Here is a 16,699-nt window from a genome sequence, read left to right as displayed (position 1 = left end):
GTAAACTGTGGTCAATGACATGAGACAAAGTATACGTGAACTGCTGTATGGAAAGTGAATTTGCTCTGTAAATCTTCACCCAAATCACAATAAAAGAAAAAGAATAGTGCTGCAGTGAACATAGGTGTGCATATGTATATTTGTGTCTCTTCTGTTAGCTCTATGCAGTATATCTAAGGAATAGAATGACTGGATCATAAGGAAGCTCTATTTCTAATTTTTTGAAGAATTGCTATATTGTTTTCCATAGCAGTTGTACCATTTTACATTCCCACCATCAATGGATGAGGGTTCCCATATCCCCACATCTTTGTTAAAATTTATTGTTTTTTCTCTCTCTTTTAACCATTGCCATTTTAGCAAGGATATAGTATATTATTGAAGGACCTCTGGTGTCATAGTGGATAAGGCATTTGGCTGCTAAGCACATAGATGGTCAGTGGTTCAAACCTACCACTACTCCTTGGAAGGAAGATGGGGTGATCTACTTCCCTAAAGATTTACAGCCTTAGAAACCCACTGGGGGTAACCGTGAGTCAGAATTGACTCAATATCAGTGAGTTTGGTTGCTTTTTGTCTTTTGGTATAGTATCTTATTACAGTTTTGATTTGCATGTCTGATGGCTAATGACTGAGAACATCTTTTCATGGTTGTTGGCTCCTTGAATGTCCTCTTTGGTGAAATGTCTGTTCATGTCTTTTACCTATTTTTTAATTGGATTGTCTTTTTGTTGTTGAGTTGTTGAAGTTTTATATATATTTTGGAAATTACACCCTTGTTGGATATGTCATTTCTAAGATGTTTTTCCCATTCTATAGGTTTTCTTTTTTTCCTTTTGATAAAATCTTTTGATGAGCATAACTATTTAATTTGTATGTGGTTATCTAATTTGTGTTCTGCTATTTATATATTTGGATTCCTATTCTCCTCACTTACCAACATAGTTAAGTTCCAAAGACCACGTTGTTTTGCGAAAATTGGCATTGTGTGAAAGTAGCAGATGATTACATCAGATCACAAAATAGAGAATGACTACATCATTATATAGCTCCTAAATTTTATCATTACATAACTGTCAAGTTACATCAGTACATAACTGCCAAACCATTGAGAAACATGGCCCAGCCAAGGTGATACCTAACCTTAACCATCACAGCCAGTATTACTCCCACCTTGCATGTTGGCATTTGTTACTGCCAGATGTATATCATTAATACGCAAAATAGTTGGATAGTAGATTTTTTATTATTGTCATAAATGTGAAATGTTGGATAATGAGATAGTCTGTAAGTGAGGATTAGGTGTAGTTGTGTTTGATGTGCTATAAAAAACTAGGTCCTATAGTTTTGGTCTTTTAGAAACTTTATAGTTTTAGCTTTAACATTTAGGTCTTTGATCCATTTTGAGTTAGTTTTTGTGTATGGTATGAGGTATGAGGTATAGTTTTTCATTTTTACTCCAGTGGATATCCAGTTTTGCCAGCAGTATTTGTTGAAGAGGCTGTTCCTTCCTCATTCAATAGACTTTGTTTGTTGAAAATCAGTTGTCTGTAGTTGGGTGGATTTCTTTCTGGGTTATAAATTCTGTTCCACTTGTTTATGATTTGATCATTGATCCAGTACCAGGCAGTTTTGATTACTGTTGTTGCTGTTGTTAGGTGCTGTTAAGTCGGCTGCTACTCATAGCAAAGCAACCCTGTGTACAATGGAACGAAACACAGCGCAATCCTGTGCCAGCCTCACAATCCCTGCTATTCCTGAGCCCATCATTGCAGCCACTGTTTCAGTCCATCTTGTTGAGGATCTTCCCCTTTTCACTGACTCTCTACTTCACCAAGCATGATATCCTTCTTCAGCGAATGGTCCCTTTTGACAACATGACCAAGGTAGGTGACACAGAGTCTGGCCATTCTCACTTCCAAGGAGCATTATGACTTCACTTCTTGTAGGACAGATTTGTTCATTCTTCTGGCAGTCCATGGTATTTTCGGTATAATTTGCCAACACCACAGTTCATAGTCATCAACTCTTGATAAATCTTCCTTATTCGTTGTCCAGCTTTCACATGCATGTGAGGCAATTGACAATTGCTTGGGTTAGGTACACCTTTGTCTTCAAAGTAACATCCTTGCTCTTCAGTACTTTAAACAGATCTTTTGCAGCAGATTTGGCCAGTGCAATATGACATCTGATTTCTGGACTGCTGCTTCCATGGGTATTGATTACTTACCCAAGTAAAATGAAATCTGTAACAATTTCAGTCTTTTCTCCATTTATTGTGATGCTGCTTTTTGGCCCAGTTGTGAGGATTTTTGTTTTCTTTATGGTGAGGTATAATTCATTCTGGAGGCTGTAGTCTTTAATCTTTATCAGTAAGTGCTTCAAGTCATCTTCATTTTCAGCAAGCAAAGTTGTGTCATCTGTATATTGCAGGTTGTTAATGAGTCTTCCTCCAGTCCTGATGCCATGTTCTTCTTCACATAGTGCAGTTTCTCAAATTATTTGTTCATCATATAGATTGAATAAATATGGTGAAAGGATACAACCCTGATACACACCCTTCCAGATTTTAAACCATGTAGTGTCTCCTTGTTCTCTCCAGGTGACAGACTCCTGGACTATATACAAGTTCCTCATGAGCACAGTTAAATGTTCTCGAATTTCCCATTCTTCTCAATGTTACCCATAATTTTTTGTGATCTACATAGTAGAATGCTTTTGCATAGTCAAAACCAAAAAACCAAACTCACTGCCATCAAGTTGGATCTGACTCATAGCAACCCCTCCTTGGGTTTCTGAGGCAATATCTCTATGGAAATAGATTGCCCAGTCTTCCTTCCAAGGGGTGACTGGTGAGTTTGAACCGCTAGCCTTCTGGTTAGCAGTCAAATGACTTAGGCACTACGCCACTAGATAAGACACAAAGAAACATCTTTCTGGTATTCTTTGCTTTCACTCAAGATCTGACATCAGCAATGACATCCCTTATTCCATATCCTCTTCTGAATCCAGCTTGCATTTCTGGAAGTTCCCTGTCAATATGTTGCTGCAACCATTTAAAAATTATGTTCAGGAAGATTTTACTTGCATGTGACAGTAATGGTGTTCGATAATTTCCACATTCTGTGGGATCACCTTTCTTTGGAATGGGCACAAATATGGATTTCTTCCAGTCATTTGGCCAGGTAGCTGTCTTCCAAATTATTTGGCATAGACAGGTAAATGCCTCCAGCACTGCAACCATTTGTTGAAACATCTCAATGGGTCAATTCCTAGAGCCTTATTTTTCACCAATTTCTTCAGTGCAGTTTCGACTTCCTCCTTCAGTATCATTGGTTCTTGACCATATGCCACCTTGAAATGGTTGAATATCTACTGATCTTTTTTTGTACAGTGACTCTATGTATTTTTTCCATCTTATTTTGCTATTTCCAGCATCATTCAATATTTTGCCCATAAAATCCTTCAATATTGCAACTCAAGGCTTGAATTTTTCCCTTAGTTCTTTCAGTTGAGAAGTGCCAAGTGTATTCTTCTCTTTTGATTTTCTAACTCCAGCTTTTTGCACATTTCATTATTAATAATTGACATTGTCTTCACAAGCTGCTCTTTGAAATCTTCTATTCAGCTCTTTTATCTTGTCATTTCTTCTATTTGCTTTAGCTACTCTCCATTCAAGAGCAAATTTCAGAGTCTCTTCTGACATCAGTTTTAATCTTTTCTTCCTTTAATCTTTTTCTTCTTTTTAATACCCTTTGCTTTCTTCATGTATGATATCCTGATGTCCTCCCACAACTCTTCTGGTTTTTGGTCATTGGGGTTCATTGCATCAAATCTATTCTTCAGATGTTCTCTATATTCAGGTGGAATATAATCAAGGTCGTATTTTGGTTCTTATGAACTTGTTATCATTTTCTTCAGCTTCAACTGGAACTTGCATATGAGCAATTGATAGTCTGCTCTTATAATCAGCTCCTCTTTGTTTTGGCTGAAGATACTGAGCTTTTCTATCTCCTCTTTGCACAGATTTAGTCTATTTGATTCCTCTGTATTCCATTTGGTGAGGTCCACGTGTATAGCCACCATTTGCATTGTTGGAAAAAGTATTTGCAATGAATAAGTTGTTGGTCTTGCAAAATTATATCATGCAATCTCTGGTGTCATTTCTATCACCAAGGCCATATTTTCCAGTTACCAATGATGCTGCCCTGTTTCCAACTTTCATATTCCAATCACCAGTAATAATCAACATATCTTGATTGCAAGTTTGGTCAATTGTGGACTGCAGAAGTTGGTAAAAATCTTCTATTTCTTTATCTTTGGCTTTTGTAGTTGGTGCATAAATTTGAATAATTTTCGTGTTAACTGGTCTTCCTCGTAGGCATATGGATTTTATCCTATCACTGACAGCATTATACTTCAGGATAGATTTTGAAACGTTCTTTTGACAATGAATGTGACACCACTCCTCTTCAATTTGTCATTCCCAGCATAGTAGACCATAATATGATTGTCTGCTTCAAAATGGCCAAAACCAGTCCATTTCAGTTTATTAATGCTTAGAATATCGATCTTTATGCATTCCATTTCATTTTTGACAACTTCCAACTTTCCTAGATTAGTACTTCGTATATTCCACGTTCCAATTATTAATGAATATTTGCAGCTTCTTTTCCCCATTTTTTGTAGTGCCCCATCAGCAAATGGAGGTCTCGAATACTTTACTCCATCCACATCATTAAGATCAGCTCTACTTTGAGGAGGCAGCTCTTCCCCAATTGTATTTTGAGTGCCTTCCAACCTGAGGGGCTCATCTCTGGGCACTATATCAGACAGTGTTTCGTGGTTGTTCATAAAGTTTTCCAGTAATGTATCTGACAGTATATTACTGCTGTTCATAAGGTTTTCAGTGGCCAATTTTTTTCAGAAGTGGATGGCTCCATCATTCTTCCCAGTCTGTCTTAGTCTGGAAGCTCTGCTGAAATTGTTTACCATGGGTGATCCTGCGGGTATTTGAAATACCTGTGGCATAGCCTCCAGCCTCATAGCAACATACAAGTCACCATAGCACAACAAACTGACAGGTAAGTGGTGGTTGATTGCTGTAGTTGTATAGAATGTTTTGTGATCGGGAACTTTGAGGCCTCTTTGTTTTTCTTCATTATTGCTTTGGTTATTTGGGGCCCCTTTCTGTTCTATATGAACTTAGTGATTAGTTTTTCCATTTCAATTAAGAAAGTTGTTGGAATTGGGTTGAGATTATGTTGTATCTATAGATTGCTTTAGGAAGTATTGACATTTTCACAATATTTAGTATTCCAGTCCATGAGCCTGGAATGCCTGTCTGTTTATGTAGGTCTTTTTTAATCTCTTATAGTAGTGTTTTATAGTTTTCATTCTATAAGTCTTTTATGTCCCTGTTTAGATTTATTTTCACGCATTTTATGATTTGAGGAGCTATTGTAAATGCTTTAGTTTTCTTGATTTACTTTCCAAATTTCTCCTTGTTAGTGTAAAGGAACCCAACTGATTTTTGTGTGTTCTTATACCCTGCTAAACTGCTGAATTCTTCTATTAGATACAATAACTTTTTTGTGGAATCTTGGAGATTTTCAATGTATAAGATCCTGTCATCTGCAAATAGAGATGGTTGTATTTCTTCTTTTCCAATGTGAATATCTTTTATTTCTCTTTCTTCCTTTATTGCTGTGACTTAGACTTCCAATACAATATTGAGTAAGAGTGGTGACAGGAGACATCCTTGTCTTGTTCCTGTTCTCAGGAGGAAGTCTCTCAGTCTTTATCCATTGAAAATAATGTTGGCTGTTGGTTTTGCATATGGGCCCTTCATTATGTTGAGGAATTTCTCTTTTATTCCTGTTTTATGAGATTTAATCAGGAAAAGCTGTTGGATTTTATCAAATACCTTTTTTGCATCAATTGAGATGCAAATGTGGTTCTTTTCCTTTGTTTTATTTATGTGGTGAATTCCAATGATTTTATAATGTTATTTACATTTTAGAAAGAATATGAGGTGTGTATTTTATGCACTTTATTATTTAAAGATTCCAACAGAACTATTTAAACATATGGTGTGTCTGGTTGAAAATTTTAGTTCTTTACTTGCTCTTCATAATTAGCTGTGTAGTTACTTTTTTCCTTAGCCTCACGTTTTTGAAAGTCCTAAAAAAAGCCACCCTAAAACCAGCCTTAAAAGTGGAGGTTTTTTAAAGCACTGGAAACATTGAATAATTGTTCTGAAGATTTTCATCACTAAATCTTGGTTATCCAAATTATATCAAAACGATGCATGTCCTTGGAATCTGCTATTTATTTGCTCCATCACCTGGTGAGTTTTGGATGGAGACTCATGAAACATTTCACAATACGAGAGTTTAAATAAAACTCACAAAGAAATTGGGTAAATGTTTTGTGATTTTTGTTTTCTTAGCAAAATTTGACATATATACTCTCTCTTTGTGGTAGATTGCTTTTAACGTAGAGATTGGCAAGCTTTGCAGTTTGTAATAATGCTTTATTTCATATTGCTTAAAGCATCACTATTTTACTGACTATAAATAAGACACGGAGCCCTGGGGGTGCCATAGTTAAGCACTCATATGCTAAGAAAGTTGGTGGGTTGAAAGTACCCATTGGCTATGCAAGAGAAAGACATCGTGATCTGTTCCCATAAAGATTATAGCCCAGAAAACCCTATGGGGCAATTCTACTCTGTCACATGGGTTGTTGTGAGTGGGAATTAACTCTGTGGCACCTAACAACAAGTAAGATAGCTCTGTTGTTGTTGTTGTTGTTGTTATGTGCCATTGAGTCAGAGCCAACTCATAGTGACCCCTCCTTGGGTTTCAGAGGCAGTATCACTACAGGAATAGATTGCCCCATTTTCCTTCTGAGGAGTGGCTGGTGGGTTTGAACCACCAGCCTTCTGGTTAGCAGTCAAGTGCCTTAGGCAAGGAGGCATTCTGCCACTGAGCATCACCTTTTGTTTGCCAATAAATATCAAGCTACCTGCTACTAGAGAGTTTTCTGTAAGAACTAAGAATGAGAGACTATGATGCTTGAATTGTTTATTAAATCTTAACTGCCAATTGGCTAATGAAATAAAATTGTTTATAAGTAGAGGTTATAATTGATTCCTGAAGTAATAAACCAAATTTTATATTATTTTACACCTTCACAATCTGTGCAGGAGCATTTGATAGTTATTTGACAGTTTCTATAATTTGCTGCCAGTGTCACTGAGAGAACCTTTGCATGTTACCACCACCAAATCTATGGCTATCTACATCTATACTCATATACTCTGCCTCCCTTTTGGTTATAGTAGATGAAGTACTTATGCACCTATCCAAAACCAATGATTCCTCTTATCCACGGAACTCATCTTCTTTGGTCTGTTTGAGGACATAGTTCCTGATGTTGCCCACATTTTTTATCTATCTCCATCCTACCTACCCCCACATACACACACACATGTTGTTGTTATGTGCTGTTGAGTCATCTCCAACTCATAACAACCTCATGTACAACAGAACATAACACTGCCCGGTACTATGCCAACCTCACTATCCCTACTATACCTGAGCCCATCACTGCAGCTACTGTGTCAATTCATCTTGTTGAGGGGCTTCCCCTTTTTCATTGACCATGCCCTTTACCAAGCATGACATCCTTCTCCAGAGAATGGTCCCGTCTGACACCATGACCAAAGCAGGTGAGATGAAGTCTGGCCCCTCTTGCTTCCAAGTAGTGCTCCAACTGCACTTCTTCCAGGACAGATTGTTAGTTCTTTTAGCAGTCCACGGTACTTTCAGCATTCTTCACCAACACCACAACTCAAAAGGATCAGTTCTTCTTACATCTTCCCTATTCATTGTCCAGCTCTCCCATGCATATGAGGTGATTGAAAATACCATGGCTTGTGTCAGGCATACCTTAGTCTTCATGGAGACATCTTTGTTCTTCACCACTTGAAAGAGTACACACTTGAAAGAGCACAAACACATACACAGTAGAATATTGTCTGTCACCATGCAAACATGTGCATTATCTCCCAATCTTGTAGAAACCTCCCTTGACTTTTTATCCCCTCCCAGCCATCATCCCATTTCTCTGTTCCTCACTAACAGCAAAACTTCTGGAAAGAATATTTCATGTTTCTTGACTTCATTATCTCCTCCTTTCTCTTGAACCTTCTTTAGCTTATTGTTTCACTGAAACAGCTCTTATCAAGGTCATCAGTGATTTTCATGGTGCAAAATCCAGTGGTCAATTTTCAGTTTGTTGTTGTTGTTATTTTCAGTATATCAACAGGATTTCACATAGCTGCTCATTCCCTCTTTCTTAATGCACTTTCATCACTGAGTCTACAGAGCTCTGCTAGACACAGATGTCCCCTCACTGGCACCACCAACTTACTCTTTTTAGAAGTTTTTCCTCCTTTTGAATATCAGAGTGCACCAGGGCTCAGTTCTTGGGCCTCTATAATCACTTGGTTTCTAAATCCTAACCAAACTCACTGCCTTATAGGTGATTCCAACTCATAACAATCTTGTAGGACAGAGTAGAACTGCCTCATAGGGTTTCCAAGGCTTTAATCTTTATGGAAGCAGGCTGCCACATTTTTCTGACAGAGTGGCTGGTGGGTTCAAACCACCAATCTTTTGGTAGCAGCCAAGCGCTTAACCGCTGCACCACTAGGGCTTCTTCACTTACTTTCTAGATGACTTTAAATAATATTTCCAAATTTATATCACCAAACTTATATATCCTCTGATTCAGTCCCTACTCTACTTCCTCCACTTGAATGTTTATTTGTTCTCTTCTTCTCAATACTATTTGTTCCTCCTTTATTTTTTACCATCACTGTAATTGGCAACTCTGTTTTGGGGAGACTCTACATTTTATTCATCAGTAAATTTTGCTCCCTTTACCTTTAATGTATATTTTATCTATATAAACTTCTCTGCCTTGAACATTTGTGCTTGCTTTTCTCGCTACCTGTAACAGTTCTACCTCCAGATATTAGTAGTGTGGTTTATTCCCTTAACTTCCTTTTGGTCTTTGTTCAAATGTTATCTTTTGAGAGAATGAGAGAAGTCTTCCCTAATGTGGGTCATATATAAAATAACAACACCCCCTGTACCGTTTCCTTACCCTGCATTATTGTACTCAATAGCAATTATCTTTACATGATACACACACCATGTACACATGCATATATATATATATATATAAATATATGTATGTATTTGCTGATGTCTGTTTTCCCTTAGAACATAAGCTCCTTAGGAGTTGCTTTAGTATTTTATTTAGTACTTTTTTATCCCCAGAGCCTAAAACAATGCCATCTACATAGTAGGCACTCAGTGAACATCTGTTTGCAGAATTTCATGTTATTTATTTGCTTTTCCTCTATGATTATTGCTGCAAATAAAGTTTATGTAAATATTAACATTATGCAAATAGTTTTATCTTAAAAAAAAATAACTGTAAACAGACAATTGTTAATATGAAAAGAAGGAGCCCTGGTGGCACAATGGTTAGTCACTCGGCTGCCAACTGAAAGGTCGGAGGTTCAAACCCACCAGTGGCTCCACAGGACAAAAGACCTGGCGATCTGCTCTTGTAAGGACTGCAGACTAGGAAACTCTACAGGGCCAGTTCTGCTCTGTCCTATCGGGTCTCTATGAGTTGGAATCAATTCAATAGAACACATCAGCAACAATATGAAAAGAAATATATTATTAGCTGAAGAATATGTAAAGATACTTTAAAGACTAAATTCTAAGGACTGTTTTCAGATGCATGGCTTTTTCATCATTTTGATAGAATTTTCATTATTGGTTGAAATTAGTGAAATACTGAAATATTTTTGTATGGATTGGATGAAATAACTGATAATCTTTCAATTTTTTATTTCTTTTCTGGTATTGTTTTATTGTAAAAAGAGACTAAATTTGTGAGGAAAGTAATGTTTATTTTAAAATCTTTTGCCTATGTAGGACTTTCTTTTTATTCTGTTTCATTGCATATATGCTTAGAGAAATATATATGTCTAATCTATCATAGTTAAAGAGAAGGATTTGTGTGTGTGAGCATGTAAGTGCATTTCATTTCTCATAATAATTCCTTTTTTATGACTAGTTTTTTAGTATTCCTCTATGAGATGTGCTTTATTTACATCCTTTCTCTCTTTGATGCATATTCAAATTCTTACTATTTTCCGTTTTATTACTATCTTTTCACCCTTTTTTTTCCCTATCTGTGTCAGAATTTTTAAGGGGGCCTGAGATAGCTTTGCTCCGTAAGCGCCTGCAACAACTGAGGCTTAAGAAGGCTGAACAGCAGAGGCAGCAAGAACTAGCTGCACGTACCCAGCAACAGCCTTCCACATCTGATCAGTCTTCTCATGAGGGCTCTTCACAGGACCCTCATGTTTCAGGTTATTAATGTCAAGTGTCCTTAAGCAGCTGGTAGAATTGTTTTTTTTAACATTGCTACTATTTAATAAGATGCTTTCCTTTTTCCCCTCAAAAAGAGAGCTAATACACTTGCAGCTTACCCTCCCTTCCTTGCATATGGTGGTATTCATCACATAGTTAGAAGGACAGGTTTGCAGCTGCATCTGCCAGAAAGATGAATGTGAAATAATCCGTTACTTTACTCGTAGTATATTTGGAAAGGGGGAACTATTTATTACTTTTATAGTTGAACTACTTTCTAATAATTATCTAGTGACTTTAGAGCCTGCATTAATATGTCGATTGAAATTTCCTGTGTGCTGAAATGATATCTGTGCTTATGGCTCCTAGCGCCTCTTCCTCTTTTTATTTATTTATTTTTTTTTGCTTTGAAAATTAACCAGTATTCTTATATAAAGCTGGTAATGCTAGATTTTAGATTTATAGTAGTATTTGGCCCTAAACTAGCATGTTGACTCAATCTTTCCCTTCTGTAATTATTTGTAATTTTTCAGTATTTGCTTAATAATCCCGTCTATACATGATCAACTTTCTGAAACTTAGGGCAGTAAAAGTACCCTGTAGTCTCTTGTTGTTCTTCATATTCTGTAAAATTCTAATAGGACAGTAATAATTGGTGCCATTCTTTTTTTTTATTGACTTTATTAATGGCCTGATTCTTTTATGATCAGACAACTTATGGTGCTCAATAAACATTGGTTGAAGGAATTGAGAAATATAGCACAAAATAATTTGTCAACTTAATTTTTTCAAGAAGATGGATAATAGGTACTGTAAATCTATTCTCCCTTTTGGAACTAGTATGTGCTAGTTTCTCATACTAATGAATTTATAATATTTTGTTTGACATACTTTGTTTTGCCAACACTCAGGATGAAGAATTTGGACATTAATTACTTTGAGAACTCTGATTAAAGTAGTTGGAATTAATTTATGTATTGGTAGAACTGGAAAACCTCTAATATATAATTATCTGTTACAATAACTGCTATAGTAACAAAGCACATTATATAATACTGTGGTGAAATGAAATAGATTTAAACTCTTATGATATATATATATGATGTTTGGGGCAAATCATCAACTTGGTTTCTAATGCAATATTATGTTAATACAAGGAATATTCAATCAGGTAAAGTTATCTCTTGGTGTTTTTTTTTTTTTTTTTTTTTTTAATTATTTCTTTTTTGTTTTTAAAACAGAGAAATCTTTTCCTGTTTTTAAAACTAACAATTAACAAGGAACTTGATTACATTCTAATAATGATGTTTAGTAGTAATTTTGCTATGAGTTATGCTTTATATAAAACTCTGGCCAAAGTGCTTTAAAAGTTAAAAAAAAGAATCTGTGGAACAACAAAAGCTAATGAAAAGCAAGATTATATGTATGCATTTAAACTAAAATTCAGCAAATGTCAAACCAAATATTAAAGGAAATTTTGAGAATAAAACTTTCGACTTTAATGGAAAAGAAGTAAGCACTGTGGACATTAAAAAATATATTTTGAAACTTCTAGCCTTTCTTTGGGAGCTCTGGTGGCATAGTGCCTAAGGCATTTGACTGCTAACTTGAAGGCTGGTAGTTCAAACCCACCAGCCACTCCTCGGAAGAAAGGTTGGGCAATCAACTTCCGTAGTGATACTGCCTTGGAATCCCAAGGAGGGGTTGCTATGAGTCAGATCTGACTCAACGGCAGTGAGTTTTGAGTTAGCCTTTCATTAAGGAGCTCTGGTAGCACAGTGCTTAACTACTCAGCTGCTAACCTAAAGGTCAGCGGTTCAAACCTACTAGCTGCTCCATGGAAGAAAAGCCTTGATGATCTGCTCCCATAAATATTACAGTCTTGGAGACCCTATGAGGCAGTTCTGCTCTGTCCTACAAGGTCTGTATGAGTTGAAATCAAGTAGACAGCACACAACAACAACAGCGTTTCGTATCTAGTTTACCAATTTTAATTGAAGCAGTTTTTTAAGAATCAGAAAGCTTTTAAGGTGATTATATGGTCTCTGAAATAAGATGTTTTCTTTCCAACTCTGATTATCAGTCATTCTCATTAATAAGTATCTAGTTTGGTAAATAGTATATTTGTGGTAATCTTTAAAAAGCTAAAGTTGAATAAACAACTTGCCAAATTTGAAGTTGAAAAAACATGTTCTTTTCATTATTAAATGTATACAGTCCCTGATGCTGCCTGCATAGACCAATATTAGAGGTCCTTAGTGCTGTCACTCAATTAAATTAGTGCTGTCACTCAATTTCTGTTTTCTCTTCCACCTATAAGGTGAAGTACTTCATCTTTATCATATGCTTTTAACAGAGCATTCATATGAAGCCCTAACAAATTTAATCATGCTCTGAGTTTATTTGAGTAGTATTACTTTTATCTTACTCTGTCATCACGTGTCTCAGAAACACATATTTGGCAATAAAAGCTCTGAGAACAGTTGAATAATGTGTTGTCAGTTTGTTACAAAGGACAGCTAATAAAAACTATATATTTTATCCATTTAAAAATTTGGGATATAAGGAAAAATGAGTTGGCTTAATGAAAAAGTCTTCATTTCACAATATACAAATTACAAAAATACAGACTAGTAATTAAATTTATGAAATTCAACAGGAGGATAGATTTTATTTGAATTCCAATTATTAAAATTTTATTTCATATATTAATTGATCCAGTCATTCAGGTTAGATCTTAGTACCAAAATAACCTATTAGTTTAGGAAGAACCAAAATTAACACTCTAGATTTTAATTTATTAACAGTAGAAGAATGTACAATTCTCATATAGAAAAAGCATTTTTTCCCATTGTATCTAGAAACCTTTACAATATCAATATGAGATGATAATGCCAATGAATATTTTTATTGTTTTCTCACCTGTTTAAGTATTTAGATATAAGATGTTCAAAGGACACATTCATGTGATTTGAAAATCAATAAATTTTAGCAAAGGTAGTAGAAAGAATTTCTGATGTCTTACATTGTCTGGCAAACATTGTTTTTTCAAAATATAGGATTCATGAAAATCATTTATGAAAAACAATGTATAAGCTGAGTCTACAGTACCTAATTTCTATAGGAAAGTAACTTCCAGCCATTTTATAGAAAAAATAATCTACATTTTCTGTGGGATAAAATGGGAAGGGACCTGTTGCTAGTTAGTGAATAATTTCAGATGGAATAGTATCTTATAATTCCTGGAAATTGAAGATTAATACAAATATTTTAGATACCAAATAGTATCACCTTCAGTTTCAAATTTTTAAAAATGAAATGTACAAGATGGATGTTAAAAGATGGTAAGATAGTAGTTTTCTTTCCCCCAGTTGTGAACTCATTCATCAGAGTTTTAGATGGAATTCTGAACATAAAATATTTAATAGTAACACTGTTCTCAATTTAAACATGAAGGGAAATAAGAAATAAAGACCCATCCCCATGGTACCTCTGCTCCCCCAAACACAGTTTAAAAACCGCGCTGTGAAAAAAAAAAAAAAGTTTCCACCTATAAATGATAACCCTTCAGAGCCAATTTTCCAAAATTTCATTTTTCAAAATCAGAATGTTACTTTAAAATATTTTTCACTTTATTTAGTTTCTTAAATAGTGTACTTTTTTTGTGGACATTTAGGAAATCTAAAATTTATGCAACTAATTTCTAGTCTTTCAGTGATTTTTTTTAAATCTTGAAGAAATGAATTTGCCTTTATCATATTTCTGTGAGGATGCAAGACTGGCTGGATTCTTGTCCGTGCCTCTATTCCATAAGACCTTGGGCAGATCATTTGGCTACTTTATGCCTCAGTTTCTCGATTATTTATTTATATAGTGTGGCCTGCAGAGATGACATAAGCATGAGTATTATATATGTTAAAAGAGAGTAGTACACATAATAGCATATTATAGTATCTTTCATTTACTGCCTCAAAATATCCTCATGTTAAGGCCATATAAAATTGATAGCACTCAGGGTTTTTAATGAGCTGTATATATATTTATCAGATGAATGCCCCCAACAGCTGTGCCAGAGGCATTCAGCATATGGCTGATTTTAAGCCCAACTCTTTTTTTCCATTTCAGGTCCCCTGAAGTCATGGGTTGCTAGCTTCTGCTTAGAGTGACAGCACCCTATGGAGTCTGCTGGTACTGGCCTGACCACCACAGAGCCCCACTGGAGCATGGAGGCAGTCTAGAGAGGGTCAGGTAGGAACTGTTTTTTCACTTTATGGCACGGTTTTGCCAATTGGAAAACAAAACAAATCAAAAAAAGTAATCTTTGTACCCCAAAGGGTATAAAACATTAGTGATTATTTTGAAAAAGGGCTTTTCAAAACTGAGCCATATTGGAGAAAATCAGCACTTACCCGATCCTGTGCCAGCAGGTCCTATACAACATTAGATTCCCCACAGTGTCCATGAAGACACAGTCACACGTATACGTATCTCAAATGGATATGTGCGACCCATATTTCAGTGTTTATAGTATAAAAAAACTAAAAAGCCAAACCCACTGCCATTGAGTCGGTTCTGATTCATAGAGACTCGATAGTCAGAATAGGATTTCCAAAATCATAGGATTTCCAAAGCTAAAAATCTTTACAAAAGCAGACTGTCTCATCTCCCACAGATGGGCTGGTGGGTTTTAACCACCTATCTTTTGGTTAGCAGCCAACTACTTGAACCAACATGCTACCATAGCTCCTGTTACAGCATTAAGCAGTTAATAAATCAGAATGATGAGCTAGCTCTGCAGGCACTCCTTAACTACCCTGAGTGATTATTAGAGTCCTGGGCAAAATAATGATGAATTCTAATGAATCTCTCAGAATAAACATGGTAATAATGCTCTATATTTTGCAGAACAACTTCCTATCATTATTTTTTCATTCAACACCATGTAAAAAACAGGCAAGTAATAATAATAAACATTAGTTGATCCTTTCCTATATGTTACCTAAATAGTTTAAATGCTCATTAAATCTTCACACAAATACTATGTGGTAGATATTGTGGTTATGCCCATTTTACAGTTGTAGAAACTGAGACTCAGAGAAGTTAAGTAACTTGCCCAAGGTTACACTATTATTGAATAAAAAGGCCAGATTTGAACTGGCTTAAGAGACCTTGATACTTTCCTGTCAAATATAATCCTCTATTTCTTTTTCCTAGAGTTGAGAAAATTCTGGTGCCAAGAGGCTAACAATTTTTTCAAAACCAAAAGGCAAATCTTTGAACTATATAACAGTTGATCAGGAGACACACTGAGCTTAATACTGAATAAAGTTTATTCTTAAACTTTCTCTCTACCTTAAAAATACTATTATAATTCTTAACATTTCCAATAAACTGATCAACCATATGCATTTTATAGTAAGTTATCTTTGGGAAATACACTTAGGTTTTTCTTTGTGACAGTGTTTAGAGAAGAGAGTTCACAGAGAGATGTAGTAGAGTATGCAAACAGGCAGTATGGTCAGGATTGAACTAATAACTGCAGTTGCTGAATATTAGAGAGTCTGATGGTTATTGTACAAATATTTGAAAATATTTGTGTAAAACAGGGGTTGTGGGTATTGCGTTTATTATTAATATCTAGTGGTAAAAAACAAACATGTCACTTCAAATGTTTATGTGACAGAAGAAAAAAAAATTTCTCCTAAAACCAGTTGCATGGTACCCAAAATTAAAAATAGAATAGACCTTTCAGACCTGGAACTGAACTCACTCCCTTAGCTGAATTTTCAGTCAAACAGACAGGTCTACAAGGTGAACAATAACTCTAGAAAGGTAGATACTCAGTGGAACAATCAACCATTTGAGATCAAAAGGGTAGCGTTTGCCCAAGGACAACGTCCAGAAGGCCTAAAGGATTAGGAGAGGAAGCAGAGTGAAAATAAGAAGCACAGAGAGGAAGTGGGATATTACATTGAGGCAATTGCAGTCAGTGACATGAAACAAAATGTGTGTGAATTGGTGAATGGAAAACTGATTTGCTCTGTAAAATTTCAATAAAAAAATCACAAACGTTTAAAAAAAAAAAAATGGAAAAAAGAGAATGAAAGCAATGACCAAAAAAGGATTTTATCTTAAAAATTAGTGTTCAGGGAGGCGGGGCAAGATGGCGGACTAGGCAGAAGGATTGCACAGACCCTCTTCAACAAAGAAAAGGGAAACCAATTAACACAGAC

General features: G+C 35.5%; 1 protein-coding gene across 1 annotated transcript in view; it reads left to right on the top strand.

Annotated features, from left to right (window-relative positions):
• Window positions 1-16,699, top strand: part of DCAF6 (DDB1 and CUL4 associated factor 6) — a 254,975-nt gene that overhangs the window by 176,149 nt on the left and 62,127 nt on the right. The window contains exon 11 of the mRNA XM_007937724.1: window positions 10,295-10,465. Within this exon, the coding sequence (XP_007935915.1) occupies window positions 10,295-10,465 (171 nt within the window). The remainder of the gene's footprint in view (window positions 1-10,294; window positions 10,466-16,699) is intronic.

Source organism: Orycteropus afer, unplaced genomic scaffold (assembly GCF_000298275.1).
Source record: "Orycteropus afer afer isolate SDZICR_OR568_19922 unplaced genomic scaffold, OryAfe1.0 scaffold00044, whole genome shotgun sequence".
Lineage (NCBI taxonomy): Eukaryota > Metazoa > Chordata > Mammalia > Tubulidentata > Orycteropodidae > Orycteropus > Orycteropus afer.
Note: the sequence above shows the minus strand (reverse complement) of the source record. Positions and strands in the feature narration are given on the sequence as shown.